Genomic DNA, 20,936 nt, shown 5'->3' on the forward strand with positions numbered 1-20,936 from the left:
AAATGAATTAAAATTTCACTAAAGAAATTGAATTATTAAAAAAATCAAATAGAACTTCTGGAAATGAAAAATTCATTCAAGGAAATATAAAACACAGTGCAAAGTCTTAAGAATAGACTAGACCAGGCAGAAAGAAACTCAGAGCTTGAAGATAACATCTTCAAATTAAACAAGTCAGTCAAAGATAAAGAACAGAGAATTAAGAGGAAGGAACAAAACCTATGAGAAATATGGGACTATGCAAAGAGGCTAAACATAAGAATCACAGGCATCCCTGAGGATGAAGAAGAAAATACACAAGGTTTGGAAAACCTGTTTGACAGAATAATTGAGGAAAACTTCCCTGGTCTTGCTAGAAATTTAGATATCCAGGTACAAGAAGCTCAACGAACTCCTGGGAGATTCATCACAAAGAGGCAATTACCATGACACATAGTCATAAGACTAGTCAAAGTTAACATGAAGGAGGCACTCCTGTGAGCTCTAACGTGAAAATATCAGGTAACTTACAAAGAAAAACCCATCAGGCTAACTGCAGACTTCTCAACTGAGACCTTACAAGCCAGAAGGGATTAGGGCCCTATCTTCAGTCTTCAGAATAACAGCCAGCCTAGAATTTTGTATCCTGAAAAACTACATTTCTTATATGAGGGAGAAATAAAGACTTTTTCACACAAGAAAACATTGAGGGAATTCATCAAGACCAGACCCACGCTGCAAGAAATACTCAGATCTGAATTATACATCAATCAGCACAAGAGAAAGGTACCAGTGTAAAATCACCCAAAAGCTAAAGATCAGAGCTTATATAAAATAGTGGTTCAAGGATAAAACAAAGCAATAAGGTTCTACTCAACAGGATGAACAGAAATGCATCCCACTTATCAATTCTTTCAATAAATATGAATAGCTTGAATTCACCACTCAACAGACATAGGCTGGATGAATGGATAAAAAATACAAGCCAAATATCTGGTGTCTCCAGGAAACACATCTAACACACAAGGACTCATTCAGACTCAGGGTGAAGGGATGGAAAACAGTATTCCATGCAAACGGAAATCAAAAGATAGCAGGTGTAGCTATTCTCATATCAGATAACACAGAATTCAAATCAATGATAGTAAAGAAAGACAAAGATGGTCATTATATAATGGTAAAGGGAACGATTCACCAAGAAGAGATAACAATACTAAATATTTACACACCTAACACAGGTGTACTCAGATTCATAAAGCAAACCCTATTAGATATAAACAAAATGATAAACAGCAACATTGTAATTGCTAGGGACAGCAATACCCCACTGACAACTGGACAGATCCTCTAAGAAGAAAATAAATAAGTAAACACTGGACTTAAATGGAAATCTAGAGCAAATGGGCCTAACAGACATTTACAGAACACTCTACCTAAAAACTACTGAATATACATTCTTCTCATCAGCAGATGGAACATTCTCTAAGACCGAACACATATTAAGCCACAAAACATGTCTCAAGAAATTTTTTAAAAATACAAATTACACCATGTATCTTCTCAGACCATAGTGGAATAAAATTAGAAATCGACTCCAACAGAAATAATCAAAGTCATGGAAATTAAACAGCCTACTGTTGAACGATTATTGGTTCAAGGAGGAAATTAAGGGGGAAATCAAAAGATTCCTCAAACTAAATGGCAAAGGGGACACAAGTTTCAAAATCTGTGGGATTCAGCAAAAGCAGTCCTAAGGGGAAAATTCAAAGCTTGAAATGCCTACATCAAAAAGACAGAAAGGGCCGGGCGCGGTGGCTCACACCTGTAATCCTAGCACTCTGGGAGGCCTAGGTGGGCGGATTGTTTGAGCTCAGGAGTTCGAGACCAGCCTGAGCAAGAGCGAGACCCCGTCTCTACTAAAAATAGAAAGAAATTAATCAGACAACTAAAAATATATAGAAAAAAATTAGCTGGGCATGGTGGTGCATGCCTGTAATCCCAGCTACTCGGGAGGCTGAGGCAGTAGGATCGCTTGAGCCCAGGAGTTTGAGGTTGCTGTGAGCTAGGCTAACGCCATGGCACTCACTCTAGCCAGGGCAACAGAGTGAGACTCTGTCTCAAAAAAAAAAAAAAAAAAAAAAAAAAGACAGAAAGATCACAAATCAATAATCTAGTGAATCGTCTCAAGAAACTAGAAAAGGAAGAGCAAACCAATCCCAAACCCAGCAAAGAAAAGGAATAACAAAGTTCAGAGCAAATGAAATCAAAAACAAAAAAATAACACTGAAGATTAATGAAACAAAAAGTTGACTCTTTGAAAAGATAAGTAAAATTGATAGACCTTTCACTAGATTAATGAGAAATAGAAAAGAAAGGACCCAAATAAGCTCAATCAGAAATGAAAAAGGAGATATTACAACTGATACCACAGAAATACAAAATATCATCTCTAAATACTATAAAAATCTCTATGCAAATAAATTTGAAAATGTTTAGGAAATGGAAAAATTTCTGGAAACAATACAACCTCTCAAGACTCAATCAGGAAGAAAGAACTCCTGAATAGACCAATAGTGACCAATGAAATTGAAGTAGCAATAAAATATCTTCCAACAAAAAATGTCCTGGACTAGATGGTTTCACAGCCAATTTTATCAGACTTACAAAGAGGAATTAGTACCCATACTGCAGAAATTATTTAATAACATCGACAAGGAATTATCCCCAACTCATTCTATGAAGTCAGTATCACCTTGATACCAAACCCAGGAAAGGACACACACAAAAAAAGAAAACTATAGACCAATGTCCCTTGTGAACATAGACACAAAATTCTCAATAAAATTCTAGCACACCGAATTCAGCAAGACATCAAAAAAATAATCCATCACAACGAAGTGGGCTTCACCCCAGGGATGCCAGGATGGTTCAACATACATAAATTCACAAATGTGATTCACCACATAAACAGAAGCAAAAACAAAGATCATATGATCACCTCAATAGATGCAGAAAAAGCATTCCACAAAATTCAGCACGCTTTTATGGCAAAACCTCTTAAAAGATAGGCCTACATGGAACATATCTCAAAATTATAAAAGCCACATATGACAAATCCACAGCCAACATCACACTGAATGGGGAAAAGGTGAAAGCATTCCTACTCATAACTGGAACAAGACAAGGATGCTCACTGTCACCACTTCTTTTCAACATAGTGCTAGAAGTTTCACCCAGAGCAATCAGGCAAGAGAAGGAAATTAAAGGTATCCAAATGGGGAAAGAAGAGGTAAAACTATCACTCTTTGCTGATCCTATATCTAGAAAACCCCAAAGACTCCACCAAGAGACTCCTGGAATTGATAAATAAATTCAGCAAAGTCTCAGGCTACAAAATCAATGTATACAAATCAGCATTCTTATACACCAACAGCAGTCAAGCTGAGAATCAAATCAAAAACTCAATACCTTTCACAATAGCTGTAAAGAAAATCAAATACCTAGGAATATATTTAACCAAAGAGGTAAATGATCTCTACAAAGAGAACTATAAATCACTAAGGAAGGAAACAGCAGATGATGTAAACAAGTGGAAAAACATATCATGCTCATGGATTGGCAGAATCAACACTGTTAAAATGTCCATACCACCCTAAGTGATTTACAGATTCAATGCAATCCCCATCAAGATGCCAAAATCATTTTTTGCAGATCTAGAAAAAATAATTCTACACTTCGTTTGGAACCTGAAAAGAGGCCAAATAGCCAAAGTAAGCTTAAGCAAAAGAAACAAATCTGGAGGCATCACTTTATCAGACTTTAAACTATACTACAAGGCTATAGGAACCAAAACAACATGATACTGGCATGAAAACAGACACACAGACCAATGGAACAGAACAGAGAACCCAGATATAAAACCATCCACATATTGCCATCTGATCTTTGACAAAGCAGACAGCAATATACACTGGGGAAAAGAATCCCCAGTCAATAAATGGTGTTGGGAAAATTGGATAGCCACATGCAGAAGACTGAAATAGGATTCATATCTCTCACTGTTCACAAAAATTAATTCAAGATGTATAAGAGACTTAAATCTAAGACATGAAACCTTAAGAATTCTAGAAAAAAAAATGTTGGAAAAACTCTTCTAGATATAAGCCTAGGCACAGAATTTAAGAAAAAGATCCCAGGGGCAATCATGGCAACAACAAAAGTAAATAAATGGGACTTGATTGAATGAAAAAGCTTCTGCACAGCTAAGGAAACATTCAGCACAGTAAATAGACAACCTACAGAATGGGAGAAAATATTTGCAAGCTATACATCCGATAACGGGCTAATAACCAGAATCTCCAAAGAACTGAAGCAAATCAGCAAGAAAAAAACCAAACAACCCCATTAAAAAGTGGGCAAAAGACATGAACAGAAGCTTTTCAAAAGAAGATAGACTAATGGGCAATAAACATGAAAGAATGCTCAATGTCACTAATCATCAGAGAAATGCTTATCGAAACCAGTGAGATATCACCTAATCGCAGTGAGAATGACTTTTATCAAAAAGCCCAAAACATTAGACACTGGTGTGAATGCAGAGAGAAAGGATCACTTACTTATACACTGTTGATGGGACTGCAAACTAGTGCAACCTCTATTGAAAATAGTATGGAGATTCCTCAAAGTACTAAAAGTAGATCTACCATTTGATCCAGCAATCCCACTACTGGGTACTTACCCAAAGGAAAAAAAGTCATTTCATCAAAAGGACATTGCACTAGAAAGTTTACTGCAGCACAATTCACAATCACAAAGATGTAGAATCAACCCAAGTGCCCATCGATTCATGAGTGGAGTAATAAAATGTGGTATATGTATACCATGGAGTACTACTCAGTCATAAAAAATGAATTAATATCTTTTGCAACAATCTGGATGGAACTGGAGGCAATTCTCCTAAGTGAAGTATCGCAAGAATGGAAAAACAAACACCATGTGTACTCACCATTAAATTGTAACTAACCAATCAGCACTCATGTGCACAGATGGAGGTAACAATCACCAGAAATATGCAGGTGGGAGTGGGTAGGAGTGGATGGGTGAAATCATACCTAATGGGTACAATGTACACTATCTCAGTGATGGGCACATTTATAACTTTGACTTAAGCAGTACAAAAGCATTTCATATAACCAAACCATTTGTATCCCTGTAATATTCTGAAATTAAAAAAAAGTATATGGGCCGGGCGCGGTGGCTCACGCCTGTAATCCTAGCACTCCGGGAGGCTGAGGCGGGCGAATTGTTTGAGCTCAGGAGTTCGAAACCAGCCTGAGCAAGAGCGAGACCCCTCTCTACTAAAAAAATACAAAGAAATTAATCAGACGACTAAAAATATATAGAAAAAAAAAAATTAGCCGGGCATGGTGGCGCATGCCTGTAGTCCCAGCTGCTCGATAAGACGAGGCAGGAGGATCGCTTGAGCCCAGGAGTCTGAGGTTGCTGTGAGCTAGGCTGACGCCACGGCACTCTAGCCCGGGCAACACAGTGAGACTCTGTCTCAAAAAAAAAAAAAAAAAGTATATGGGAGGATGTGTATAGGTAATATGCAAATATTACACCATTTTATATAAGGGACTTGAGCATCTGTGGATTTCCAAGGAAGACAGGAGTCTTGGAAGCAATCCCCCTTAGATACTGAGGGATAATTATAAATGTAAAAACAGGCTTTAGACTGCCTCCTGAAATGATTCCTGGAACAACAGTGGTAGAGCTGACCATCAAGGGAATCCCCTATGCGTTCATCTTGTAATTACTCCCGAGAGTTGCTGATACTTCTGGTACCATCACTGGCACCACTTGACTGCCTCTAGACATTGACAAAACTGGTGGTTTTGTAATGGAACATGGACTCCCGATTCCTAAGAATCACAAGAATGGACTCTCGAACACTGCTGCTGAAAAACTTCATGTCTCCACAAGCCTGCTTGCAAGAAAAAGTCACCAAAAAGTAGTAGGAAGATGGCTTCTGCTTAATTTTCATCCCCCAGATCTTTCAAGAACAAATCTAACAGATGAAATCCAATTCATATCCAGAACCCAGGTGTAAAGAAGTTTAGAAAAGGTTTGGCTTTCCTGCCTCTGCACAGCAGGTGGAGGCTGGAATGGAAATTAAGCAAGCCAATCCACACATTTGCCTCGGCAAACTTACTGTGTTCATTCAAGATGTTGGCAAAAATAAACAGTCCAGAACCATGTGTCACACCACTAGAAAATGCTCTCCAGATGGGTATCATTACTAATGTTCAAATAACTTTCCCAGGGTCATGACTATAATTGGCAGAGCTGAAACTTAAACCCAGGTCTGACACCAATGACCAAAACAATATAATGCCTTTCAATTTGATCCATTAATTCTCTTTGGTTATTTAAGCAGCTCAGAATCCACCTATTCTTTTTTTCCCAACAGCTATGAAAGAGTATTCAAATGCTGTGCTAATTGGGGTATTCTTTCTAGGATCTTCTCCTGATTTACCAATCTCAGTAAGAGATACAGTTTGCCATTCCTGGGGGGAATCCATGATGGTTTAGTGATCCCCATGCTAATTTAACATTTCCTACTCCTGCTTAAAACCTTCTGGCAGCTATGCAGGTTAGAATTTGGATTTTGTTGTTGAGTGAAGTGACTCAAAATAAGTATGAATTAAACCCAAAAGAAATTTATTTCTCTGTCATGTAAAACACATTCAGAAGTAAGTAGTCAGGACTAGTAGGGCAGCTTACCTTCCAAAGTTACCAGGGCCTCCTGGCTCCTTGTATCTTGTTACTCTTATCGAGCTCATCATGTGGTTTTACCTCAAAGTCCAAGAGAGCTGCCTGAGTTCTAGCGATCACATACTAGTTGCAGCCAGCTGGGAGGAAGGACAGGAACACTTCAAAAAAATAGCACATAAACCTTTTGATTATATCCCTTTGGTCAAGTACTTGGTAAGTGGCTCTACTTAACTACACGGGACGCTGGTAAAGGTAGCCTTTCATTCGTATAGCTATGTGCCCAGCTAAAAGTCAGGGACTTCACAGTGAGGAAGAAGGGGACAATGTGTACCAGCAGGTAACAGCAATCTCTGCTATAGTGACCTCACTGCATCTGGCAAAGAGGTTCATTATGAGTCTTTCTCATTATATTGCAAAATCTCAAAATGGCAGGATGTCTTCTCCAGCACCTGGTATAGAGACTGACACATTTTAGGTACTTTATCATTTGTTCAACAGTCTAAGTTTTATTTTCTGATGAAATTTAAAAGTGGTTTAGAAATAAATATGACAAAGTAGATCTCTAAGACATGTGCGTGAAAAACAGTATGCAAAGCAAAATTCTGTATTTAAATCTTATTTCTGTCAATACATCAGGGTGTGTATTTCCATGGAGGGAGGAGAGGGAAAGGAACTTGAATAACTTACAGAAAAGTTACAAAATAAAGGTAAAATCAAAAGCAACAAAAATGAAAAAGAATTCTTGAGATAATAAGGATTGGAAGTTAAAGAGAAATTTAAAAAAAAACCCACAAAAATCAAACTTAATCCTAAATTTTAAACTGGAATGAAAATTTCAAAGACACCACCAGATCAAACTACTACAGTAGGCACAGCGTAGACAGAAATTTTAAGTATAGCATAATGGTTAAGAACTAGGCTTTAAAATTAAGATAACCCTGACTCTTCCTGTTACTACCTCTGTTACCTTCACCAGTTAATCTCTGAACTAAAATTTTCTCACCTGAAAAATAATATTCTTTCAGAATTGTTACAATGAGGAAATGAGAATATATGCAACTATTTAACATTGGGTCTACTGCAAAGAAATACTCTATTTACAGTGATATCACTCTCATGGTACATTTTACTTATATAATCATTTTCCCTTCTCTCCAAGAATTAAGTGCTTCTTAAAAATAAAATCTCTTGAAAATTACAATCTTTTTGTTTCACTCTTTCTTTTAAGCAGATTTTAGCTCCAGGGCTGGCATTCATTCATTTATTTATATATATATATTTTTGTTTGTTTGTTTGTTTGTTGTTTTTTTTTTTTGAGACAGAGTCTCATTCTGTTGCCCTGGCTAGAGTGCCGTGGCGTCAGCCTAGCTCACAGCAACCTCAAACTCCTGGGCTCAAGCGATCCTTCTGCCTCAGTCTCCCAAGTAGCTGGGACTACAGGCATGCGCCACCATGCCCGGCTAATTTTTTATGTATATATTTTTAGTTGTCCAGCTAATTTCTTTCTATTTTTAGTAGAGACGGGGTCTCGCTCTTGCTCAGGCTGGTTTCAAACTCCTGAGCTCAAACAATCCGCCTGCCTCGGCCTCCCAGAGTGCTAGGATTACAGGCATGAGCCACCGCGCCCGGCCACTAAGAACCTTCTTTTGCCCTGTTCTTTGCCCTACAGAGTGTAAATCCTCCCCTCTTTTCTACATAGCATGTTACATATATCTCAGGTACTTACCAAAGAAGATTTAATTAGCTCTTTACAATAACTGTAAGCCCTTCAAAGGTGGGTTTAAGATCCTATTCGTTTATTTAGTTTTTGTACTAACCACTATTGGTTGTCTTCCAAACAGCAAGTTCCTAATATTTTTCCAAGGTTATGCAACTCATTTTAGACGGATGACCATGTGCTCCAGGAAGTGGGCCCCTCCCCTAGCTACAAAACATGAATCCAGAATCTAAGCTAAGTAATTTGGTTTTTTTTGTCCAGAGACTTTGTTTTGTCCAGAGACTAAGAGGGTGTATGTGTGTGGAGGACCTAGGGAGGGCCTAATGGGAGATTCTGAAAAAGATTTTTTCTCTCTGATAACATGCAATGAGAACTATCTTTACTACGCTGCTTGGGATGTATGAGGGCATAATATTTGAACTGTGGCAGCTATATTGTGACCATGAGGTAATAGATGCAGAAAAGCAAAGCTGAAGATGATGGAACAGAAACACAGAATCTTATCCTTGTAAACAATGAGCCATTGAATGAACCCTTGAACCTCCTATCTCCAATATTATTATTAAGCTAAAAGTAAGTGTCCTTATTAGGTTTAGGTTAGGTTTTCAATTACTTGCAACGAAAAGCATCTCAGGTGTTATACAATATACCCCGCCCCCACCACATTTCTTAATGGCTCATTATATCCACTGCTCATGTTTGCCTGCTCATGATTTTATATATTATGTATATATAAAAGTCATATATCTGTATCTATGACTTTTCTCCCTTTCATGTCATTGAGCACTGAGGAGTCTAACATGCTTATTTTAAAGTAATATCTAAGTAGGTTGATTTTTATTTTGTCTTGAGTGATTATTGATTGTCTTTCTTAGGATTAGTTACATTTTCTTCAAGTGCTGTGGAATTTTGATTTGTAGGCTCAGCTCGTGTGGAAGTCTTCCTGCTCTCTCCACTTCCTAATCTCTGCTCTTCTTTCCTTTTGTAATTGCTTCCACTGCTTGGCCAAATTTGGGGCTCCAGGCCTGTGGTGGTGATAGTGGGATGTCACAAATCTACAAAGATCAATTTACACAGATGAGTTGACTCAAGACCTGTCTACAATATAAGTTATAGTCCCAGGCACTGGTTGTGACTGCTTCTCAGTTTCAAGAGTGAGGAAACTCCATCCCAGACCTTGGTTTCATTACTTTGCAGGAGTTGAAATTCCTGGCTGCTTCTGCCCGCTTCCAGACCTACAGCCCACTTTCTTCTTGTTTACAAATTCAGTACTCTTATTTTGTACTTCTGGTTCATGGAAATGCCTACATTGCTTTTGAACATAGCTGTGCTTTTAAATTTTCTCCATTTTCTATTCAAAAGCTTCAGAAATACACTTAATCTAGGTACTTCACAGGCTAACATTTTAAAGTAAACATATGTGAAGGAGCAAAGATGGCTTTTTGGATAACGGAAAGCTCTATGTCATGCACCATTCATTGGTAATAAATCCGAAGTGAGTATCAGAGTCCCAGTGAATGAAATCAGATCTGTGTATTCTTCCGGATTAAAAGCAGAGAGCAGATTAGTAGCACTGTTCTGCCTTGTGCTGATTTTTATCCAGTTCCCAATTTCATGAGGTCAAAAGAAGAATGATATTGGATCTGTTTACAAAATGCGGTGCCTCTATAAAACATACCCCATAAAACACCTTAAGATCCAGTCGGTTTAATATAAAATGTTTTTAATTGTTTTTGAAAACATTTAAAAAACAATTTTTGAGCACTTTCAATAAAAAAAGAGAACTGAAATGCTACCGCAATATTCAACTACTGTAGTTTCAGCAGGTACAACAGACAACAAAACACTGGGGAAATCTGACTTTTTGCACTAAATGAAACATGAAACAGGGCTTGTTTTTGTCATTTATGGTGTAGTAAAGCACATTATAGTACAAGACTATTATATGAACCTTAGATGCACTGCACAAAAAAAACACTTTCCTTCTTTTCAGTTCAAAAGTCAGTGCTTATTGCAATTATATGCAAAATTATTTACTTCATGAAGTCTTATCATGATAAACAGTATGCAAAATGTTTTAAACATCAAAACAATGAAAATAATCTGAGAAAAGAACATATTCAACAATAACTAAGCAGAATTAGTAAACATAAAAAAGTAAATAACTTGTGAATAACTATGCTTGCCTGGCTAACACTGAACCAGTTTCAAACAGCGAAGAAAAAAGAGTGGTTACAGGAATACCTAGTACTGTACAAGATAAGTCAATAACACTCATGCACATTTTGTGATCATGTATTAACATGGTGAAGCAAACTAAACTTAATTCTTCCTGCTGTAATATTCTCATGTAAGAGAATAAGAAATAGAAATATCTCATTGAGATCAATGCACATTGCTACATAAGACAATTTAACTGTCACTTTGATGACATTTTGTCTTTTCATAGTGAAACACATTTAAAAAGTTTAATCTGTGGACTGTATTGGTTGCATTTATCCTAAGAGATGTGCCTACCACAGGTTCAACAAATTTAGTGCAATATATGAACCCCAGAAAGTTTGCTGGACGAATTCAACCAAATTTAAAGAGTTTGCTGCAATACTGTACAGGGGGTTAAAAATCCTCCAGTCTTTATATTTTTATCAAAAAAGATTTCCATTATTTTTATATTAGTAGGAAGCTAATAATGTAAACAAGGGATTAGAATGGCCTCAAAATCTCCTTTTCAGAGTATCTCATATAGAAAGGCTCCCATCATTTTTTAAAAGAAATCACACAGTTTCCTTTGGGTATTGCATACTTTGGTGTGCAGTAGTGCTGTGTCTCAATGTACAGTGAAGAAATAACTAGCATCAAGAAAAAAATATCTAACAGATCAGTAAATCAAGATAACAGCAAACACACACAAATGCCAATAACTAGGACATATCAATATATAAACCTCTGAGCCAACCCTAGCACCATTTATTTATCAAAATATGTTAATACCCTACTTTGCAAATTTATTGAACAATGAAACCTTATTAAATTAAACCCTTCATCATATTTGTCAAATATTCATTGATTGTAATATTCTGATTGGCTTAAAGGAAAGCTTAGGTTCAAGCTAGCATAGCAAATGGTTTAATGTTAGCTTTAAAAACAATGGCAATTTTAAAATCTCTTTGAAAGTGATCTTCAAACTCACTTAAATGGAGCTGTCAACTAGTGAGGAGATCTGTGTCAACATGAAATTCATAAATAATTATTCATAAAACAAAATGGGAGCCATAGAGAGAAACATTTTAAAACAAATCCTGAGTGCTTCTTTTGCAATTGTGGTTATCACAATAAATAAATTAAGCAAGTAATAAAATGCTCCTCTTCTTCAAGTACTATTGATATCCCCTTTGTTTTATCAGGGATATAAAGATTTGTGGCTTCAGACCTTAGGTGGTTGGTGTTCAGTTTTTGATGTCATCTCCTTCCTGCTTATTTGTTTTTCAAAGGGATCCCATGATCAAATTGGATTACTATATTCAGGAGGAGTAAAGGAGTCAGTCACAAAATTGAAAAGGAAAAGAACTGATTACTAAAGATTATAATGAAAAATTTCAAAATAAATCTCAAATAGAATTTTAATATGTGCATGCAGCCATTGTGATGAAACTAAGAAAATGCTTTTGTTTTCCCCTATCTCGACTAACAAATAATAAAACATAAAACATTTTTCTAACATGTTTGTATTTATTTTATTAAATTACAATGTCTGGAGTTATTTACTTGTTTTGTGTGTGTGCGTGTGCCTGGGTGTCTGTGTATGGTGTATGAGCTAGCTCCACATTAAAAATCAACATTTTAAAATAAGACTAATGCAAGGTCACAAATATAAATGGCTACTAGTTTTTCCTCTTAAAATTTTTAGTGCAGCTTTTGCTTTCCTTAAAGTAATATTTAATTTTCCATTATTTTCTCCTATTTAAGCCCTTCATTGTGGGTGTAAATGGTACTGAAGCCCGAGAAAGTCCTACAGAGATTTTTCATCCTACAGTAGCTCTATGCTTCAAGCCTAAATATTTATAATAACCTGAATATTATCCCTGTTTCAAGGAAGACCTTCTTGTCTACAGTTCACCTTAGCTATGATTTTATATCTAAAAGATAATGCCAACAACAAAATAGCCTATACCTAAAATCGATGGTTTCTTCTAAATTCTGTGCATATGAACTGATGAATTAAAATGAACTTACACAAAATAAAGATCTAGACTGCTCTTGTAACAGCTTAATAGTCAATTGTTTACTAGCAAACAATGTGATTAAATGGGGAACATTATAAAATTTAAAACCTAATACTTGTTCTTCTACAGCCTACTGTCTTCAGAAACTTGTTAAGAACTGAGGCAAGTCTAACCATTTCCTACTGAAGAAGAAACCACTTCTGCAGCAAACGCTTTTAAAATGTCACAATTAATAGTAAGTGTTTCTGCTGCGGGAGGCACTTCCATTAAGACAAATACAATACATATGTCTTTAGATACAGTGTGCTACATATTATAAAACACAATTTAACCCAACATTTCAACAGTAGGATGGTCCTTGCTTTCTATCCATTCAAAACCTGATGAAGTCATAGAGTTCATGGATTCACTGCAAATTTGTTGAAATAATGGGTCATTCTTTAATTCTTCCAGTGTAGCTTCATCATCTTGTCCCTGCTGACGACCTGGATCAAACAGTAGATTTGGGTCTAAAGTGTTCAAATCATTGATGCTGCCTGAGAGCTCAGAAGACAACCTGATATCACTAGAGAAATCAGATGCAGTATTAGTGAGATCAGATGCTACCTGACCTACCAGCTGCTGGTTGGTTTGTAAGCTGTCTCCACTCAACAGGTCTTTAACAGTGCTATTGAAATCTAATTGTTGCTCTCCAATTTCTGATTGTGCTTGATTATCTCCAGGAGAAAAATTGATCTGATCGGTGCTATTACTTTTGGTGAGGTAAGATGGTGTTTGGAATTCATAAACAGAAGTGCTGGAATCAATCATATTCTGTGGGTTGGCACTAGGAAAAACAGCGGAAGTTTCCAAAATCTGAGTGAGATTCATCCGGGCTGTGTAATTGGAGGGCAGGTTGTTCATTCCCAAACCTCTCATTGCATCATCATTGTCAGAATCAAGTTTACTCAACAAAACATTGGTTATTTTTTTACTGTTTGTTTGCTTCTGAAGAGCGTTCGGGAAGGCTGTCTGCATCATGACTGTCAATGGAACTGATTGACTTCTTTGAGCTATGTTGTTGGCACATGCATCTGTGTGAACATTTGTGAAAACATGAACTTCTGGGGTTACTGGACTTCCAAAGGGGGTCACATTAGATCGTGGGATATTAGATACTGGATAGAGGGTGCTTCCACTAAGATTACGTTGGCGATGAACAGCAGGGCTCACACTCCGGCACCTGAAGTTGCTGCTGGCAGATGAATTAGTTCCTTTATTATCAAGAGGAGCAGGGACTGCAAAACCCTCCTGTTTGTTGGTATTATTTACTGTGGCACCTTGCTGCTGCACAGGAGAGACAGGAGTCAAACGACCAAAATGAGTGTCATGATGTCTGGCTTGAGACTGATAAGACTGTCCAGGCACAGCAAAAGCATGAGGTTTCCTGAAACGGTCTTCCACTAGTTCCTGATAGCTTGGGAGAATACCATGGCCAGAAACCGAGGAATTACCAACCCCACTATACCCATTATTCATCCATTCAAGCTTGGTTTTGTCAGGGTGTGTGGCCATAGGTCTTTGCATTGGTTTCACAGGACTACTTGAGACAATGCTGGCATCATGATATGCCATACTGGAGCTTATTGGGGTGAATGCAAATGGATTTCTGCATTCGACAGGGCTGGGAGGGACGCTACTGCTGCAGTTAGAATGTGGAGTACCAATGGGTGTATGTCGGCTACTTCCTAAAGCACTATCCACAGGTGTAGTCTGGGCGAGCCTGGAGCAAGGGCTCTCCCGTGATAGACTCTGAGACCCAGCAATCATTTCAGAGGTTGGGGTTGGGGTTGGGGTTGGGGTTGGGGTAGGAGTGGGCGTGGGTGTGGGTGTGTGGACTGGAGTGCCATTGCTGTGGATGGGATGATAGAAGTGGGTGCTGGAGGGGTGAGATGACATTGGAGCTCCTGGAGTTACTGACTGACTCTGAAGTGTCATTCCCAAACAGTTACTGTAAGAATGCGAATTGTTCATTGACATTTGCTGCTCCATAAGCACCAGCTCTTCCACAATACTATCTTGTGTAAGTTCATCATCAAAAGGAAAGTAGCTTTCATTTGTCTGGGAAACAGAAGGCTCAAACTCCTTCAGTTCGGACTGCAGAGGTAACTGATCTGAAGAATGTGCTTGTATTTGATTCAAAGAAGATTCTTGTATCTGGCTGTGTAGCTGCTGGGTATACGTTTCCTGTGGCATTCCTTCTAATTCCCAAACAGATTTCTCTAAGTCATTGATATCAGAGTGCTCAGGAATTGTCATAACACTGACATCTTGCTGTTGTTCACAGCTGGCAGATATAAACTCAGAATCCTTAGTGATTTGTTGCCATTCATTTGGATTAAAGCTGCCATCTGATTTTGAGTCACTGTCCAAGAGAAAGACACTTCCTTCAAGTTTTACTTTTATATCTGGCGATGATGACGGTGTTGTTTGCTGTTCCAAAGCTGAATCACTGGTAATAAGAGCAGAAGAGTTCAAGGGTTGATTTGCCACCATGTGTGAATTGACGTTTATTGATACCTTGCTAGGAATCTGAGCACCTGCTGTTGAACTTTCTGTTTTCCCTGAATGTGGAACCTTTTGGTCCTTCTTAACACCGCCTGGTTTCTGACTTTCTGTGATAATTGCAGAAAGCTGTTCCACAACTGGTTTCTTTACAGGAGGCACCTGGGACTCTTGCAATGTAGAAGACAGTCGTTTTCTTGGACTTTTAGTGCATAATTTAGGGTCTTTATTATTTATTGAGTCACCATTAGATGGTGAGCTGGTGCTGGTGAAAGTTAAGTTCTGAGAAGCAACTGAGAGAGTGATAGTGCTTTGATTATTGCCTGTTGACGTGCCTGGCAGAATTTCATTACAGTGACTTTTACATTTGGTCCTCTGGTCACAGACCTTAGTTGCTTTTATTTCAATGATACCTTCATTTGAAGGCTTCTGCACTACTCCATCTGTATTACTTTTCGGACCCAAAAGGGCACTAGGTGTTGTTTGGGGAGCTTTAGCCCCATCAGAGTTCTCTTGGCACTGCACAGGGTGCTCATCTGATGATGGTTCAGGTTCCATTTTGACTTCCACAGCAGATGTTCCCCCAGCGCTGCTGCTTCGGGACCCAGGAGACTGAAGTGAAACAACAGAACCATTCTTGATCTGTGGAATGCTCCTCGATTCTTCTGTTGTTCCTGTAGCACTGTTGACTGAGGCAGAATGTTTAAGAGGGGCACTACTGTTGCTGGGTGTGAGGGATATTGTTGTCATTTTCACCACATTTAGAGAACTCATGTGTGAAGCAGGTACAACAGCAGTTTTGATGGGACTACTAGTAAAGAGGACAGTAGTTGGAGAGCGGATGGTGAGCGCACTGGTGTTGGCTGGTTTGGGTAAGATCTGAGGGTAACGGTGCCGGGCAGAACGATCCCCACCAGGACTGGCTGGAACATTCTGAGGAGTCTTTGGTGCCTGTTTCACAGACTGCATGTGCTGAGTGACCACTTGTACATTGAGGGGAAGAACTTTGCCATCAGGAGAACTCATTGGACTTGGTGAAGTTACCAACTGTCTGGTCCGCTGGACCTGTTAATAAGGTAGAAAACAAAAAAAGATTTAAGAAGTCTGGGATATAAATAGTAATTCATATATCTATATGCTTTTATGGAATTTATTAAATGTGAATGTTAAAAAGAAAAAAACAGTTCCTATGTTCAAAGAGAGTTCTTCTAGATCAGGTTCTATACAACCAGACACATAAATATTATAACAAATGCAACTATAATGCAGTATAGTTATAAAATATAATAAGAAAGAAGAATATTAAGTCATTTTTCAGTTAACAAGACTAATAACTTCACACTTGTGATGAATATTTGCTGAAACAATGATTTAAGGAGGTTATAGGAAGAGGTGATAAAATCTTCAAGAAACATATAACATATAATATAGGTATCTATTGGAATCTATGTCAAAAAGATGACTTACTCATAAGGGAAACTGTCATATAATGGGTCTACCTTGGACTTTTGTAACTAAACCACCATGAATAAGGTCCCAAACAAGACTACCATCTACCCAAGTTTGCTGTATAGTGAATAGTGTGGTTCTCCCAGGTATTTCAAGTTTTAATGGCATGATGATAATGATGATAGCAAGAACAAGAAAAACAAAGTTATCTCTTTAATAATATTATCAATAATAACATAAAGTACCACTTTACTCTGGCACGATGCATTCTCACTTTAAAAGCTCCTTCATCATAACCTTAGTTGTGTGAGATAGGAAAGGAGACAATTAACCTCTATTTGCAGATAAGGAAACAAACTAGCTATATCTAAAGGATCTACCCAAGGTCCTGTTACTATATCCAACAAGCCACAGATAGGCCTTTGTTAAAGTATTATCAATACACATTATCATTTTGTTCCATCTGAATGTTAAAAAGTTTAAACAAAAAAAAAAAGTTTGCAATTATATTATCTTGGCTCGGCCAGGAATGAAACAACTCTGAAAATGACTCATTATTACATATAGCTCTGACTAGTTATGTGCATACTATATATGTCTTGAATCTTTGTATTTTCATGTATATTCATTTTATAACTCACTTTGTAATCAACAACATACATCCTCAATGAAAAGACAAATGACTGAAAGGGAATCTGTCTGTGGTCACAGAACCAGTTTATGACTGTGTCTATACCTATACTTGCCTCCTTCTCATCTGCCACTTTTAATTAAAAGATTGATTTCCCATCATCCCAGTAAGGCCAAACACTATGTAATGATATTACCGGAATGGGACTAGGGACAGCTGCCACAACGATACCAATAGGTTGAGGAGAAAGGATTGCAGGATTTCCATTAGGAAGATTAGTCACTCCATTGGTTGTAGCGCCTTCTGATTTTTTTGCTGAGGATTCTCCGGGCAAAGGGGATTGTAGTTTCTGTTCTTGCTGCTTCTTTTGGATTTTCCGTTGCAACTGCTGTTTAGCATCAATAGGAGATGGCAAAGTCTTTACCTGAGGCTGAAAGGAATTACTTTCAGCTGTAGGTATAAAAGCAGAAGGCTGGGTAATTCCTTTAATTCCTGAAAATAAACAGAAAGGAAAGCTAAAATAAATACTCTTCCTTTATAGAAAGCAGTTACAACTCAATTTCTTTGAATATGTAGCCATCTACTGGGCAAAGCAACAAAAACAGCAAATTTTAACTAACGATTTCTTTATAAAGCTTAAGTATTGCACCAATTCACAAACATTTCTCAATATGGCTTTAACTGTCATTTAAAAATATGGTTCAACTCAGGTGACAGTTTCAATTAAATCAACAATAACAGATTATTTTGAAAAGAGTAGCTATATCATAAATGTGCAGAAGCTAAGATAAATAAATGTCAAGACAGCACTTTTACATTTTATCAGATGTAAGCAAATTCTCCCCTTTCTCTAATTAGAAAGAAATTCATGCATTTTCATGATTTTAACATTCGGCCCACAGGGGCATTCAAAAAAATTTGCTGAAACCACTCCATATCTTACAAAAAATTTGTATGAGGAAAACAAGTTTTTAATCTTACCAGAAATTCATAAAAGCAAGTACTACTATTTTAATTCCTACTATATAATTATTCCAGTATGGCCTAGAGGAAATTTAGAAGCAGAATTTCTCAATAAGACTAAGGTTAAGATATTCCAAAAAGTGTCACTGAGAAAACTTTTTAAAATACTAGTAAGATAAACACTGAAAAAAGAAATGATAAAATAAAATTTAAATTTCAAAAATTCCTTATGTAATAAAATTAAGTTTTAAAAAAGCTCATTCCACAATTGGGATGTGGCATTAAGAGCATTAGAAAGTAAGCCGTGGTAAGTCAAAACAGTGAAAAGAAAGGGGCCGGAAACACTACCCTACTGGGACACCTTGTCCTTCCCCTTCCTTCCCCATCCCATTTCTGCTTTTCATCATTCTAGTTAATAGCAGTGACTTGGCATGTGTGGGGGTGGGGTGATCCAGAAAGAGAGAAAGAGGAGACTGTAACACTCTCCCAACACTCACTCCTTAATAACCCCTCATCTTTTGCCTCCCTCTTAAAATGACTTAAGTACTAGTTTTCCTCTAAAATCCAGTTCCTATTGTACTGGTCCCTCCCAGCCCTCAGCCTCAGGTCTGGCTTCTCAGCACCTGCACCCCAGAGAGCCTCTGCCAATGGCTCGCAGCTCGGCTGTTTTATTCCTCCTGCCAGGGTTTCTAGACAGGAATGAGTTCCAAGCAGCTGACTTACAAAAGGACATTTGTAACACAACCTGTTCTTAATATGGAGTCTATATTTATAAAAAAACAAATTCATCTTCAAAGGATGAAAATTAATCAACTACCAAGGATATTTTTTGAAAAATGTAGTCAGGGCTGAGAACAGAATTCCAAGAGAGATTCTAAAAGTGTTTTGAATAATGGTATAATTGGTAAAGTATTTAGCCTCCCAGGCTGATTGCTTTCAAAAAGGGAAAACACCTGTTTATAAATGTAATTTTTAATACTTTTGTTAAAAAAAACCCCACACTTTTATTTACACTTACACCTTAAAAATTCATTCATTCAATTCAGTCAACATTTCTTTCAGTCAGACTTTGTGAATGATATGAAAAATAAGAAAGACAGATGTTTCTTTTCTCATAATGCCTTCTAAGTCCTCAACCCGTTGAAGACCTCTTCTAGGTGTCAGTAGGGACAGCAGAAAGAGAACAGAGAGAGTTGAAAGGTCCATACTTTTTTTTTTTTTTTTTGAGACAGAGTCTCACTCTTTTGCCCGGGCTAGAGTGAGTGCCGTGGCGTCAGCCTAGCTCACAGCAACCTCAAACTCCTGGGCTCAAGCGATCCTCCTGCCTCAGCCTCCCGAGTAGCTGGGACTACAGGCATGCGCCACCATGCCCAGCTAATTTCTCTATATATTTTTAGTTGTCCAATTAATTTCTTTCTATTTTTAGTAGAGACGGGGTCTCGCTCTTGCTCAGGCTGGTTTCGAACTCCTGAGCTCAAACAATCCGCCCGCCTCGGCCTCCCAGAGAGCTAGGATTACAGGCATGAGCCACCGTGCCCGGCCAAAAGGTCCATACTTTTTAAAGCTTGTTTTGTCAGAAGATAAGAAGACAGTATGATATAATTGAGTTAAACTGGGTGTTGGAGACAGACAAATCAGGATTCAAATCCTGGTCCCACTACTTATTTGCCCATGGACAAGTTATTAATACTTAAACCTCCTGGAGTCTGTTTCCTGATCTGTAAACTGGGAATAACACCTAAATTACAGGACTCCTGGGGAGAATTAAATGAGGTAACATAGTGAGCAATCTAGCTAGCACTCTCCTGCTTGTAAATATAATGAACAGATTTAGGTCATATGATTTACATGTAGACAGAAAAAACTGTGACTAGCTCTTCTAAGAGACTGTTTATTTGAAATGGGTCCTCAACTGGTCATAAAATGAGAGGACAGATTACACTTACACACACACACACAGACACTTAAACCTTTTGATAAAATGTAAACTGAAAGAAAATTGGTTTACTGTTAAAATGTATAAGTTATGATATTTTGAAAAAGTTAATTAAGAGACTATAATTCTGGCAGGGATAAATCTATTGTAGATTTAAAAATATTTAGATTTAGGCTAGACACAGTGACTCATGCCTGCAATCCTAGCAATTTGGGAGGCTACGGTAGGAGGATTCCTTGAGGTCCAAGGTTCCAGACCAGTCTGGGCAACATAGTGAGATCCTGTCTCTACAAACAGCACAAAAATTAGCTGGGCATGGTGGCATGTGCCTGTAGTCCCAGCTCCTCAGAAGGCTGAGGCAGGAGGATCCCTTGAGCCCAGGAATTCGAGGTTACAGTGAGCTATGATGACGCCACTGCACTTTAGCCCAGGCAACAGAGTGAGACTGCGTCACAAAACAAAACAAATTTAGATTTAACATTTAGAAGAATTGTCCCTGGAACAACAAGTTACATGTTAATATGTTTTTCACAGAATTCGTAATTCCCTAGAATTACAATAATCTATTCATTCTTCTTTAGGTTTATAAGGTATGAACGAAATAAGGTATTTAAAAAATTTCATCAGAACTGATACTTTACACAGCTATTATCTTAGGAGGAAGTCATTTATTCCAACAATACTGTCAATTCCAAAAGTTCCTCCTTTAATGAATATACG

General features: G+C 37.7%; 1 protein-coding gene across 1 annotated transcript in view; it reads right to left on the minus strand.

Annotated features, from left to right (window-relative positions):
- Nucleotides 1-10,175: 10,175 nt before the first annotated feature.
- The window catches only part of RFX7 (regulatory factor X, 7), a 154,789-nt gene continuing 144,028 nt past the window's right edge, over nucleotides 10,176-20,936 (minus strand). The window contains exons 8-9 of the mRNA XM_012658101.1: nucleotides 17,514-17,809; nucleotides 10,176-16,302 (exon numbers count right to left, since the gene is read on the minus strand). Coding sequence (XP_012513555.1) covers nucleotides 13,021-16,302; nucleotides 17,514-17,809 — 3,578 coding nt within the window. The 3' untranslated portion in view covers nucleotides 10,176-13,020. The remainder of the gene's footprint in view (nucleotides 16,303-17,513; nucleotides 17,810-20,936) is intronic.

This window comes from Propithecus coquereli, unplaced genomic scaffold, assembly GCF_000956105.1.
Source record: "Propithecus coquereli isolate 6110/MARCELLA unplaced genomic scaffold, Pcoq_1.0 Scaffold57, whole genome shotgun sequence".
Taxonomy (NCBI): domain Eukaryota; kingdom Metazoa; phylum Chordata; class Mammalia; order Primates; family Indriidae; genus Propithecus; species Propithecus coquereli.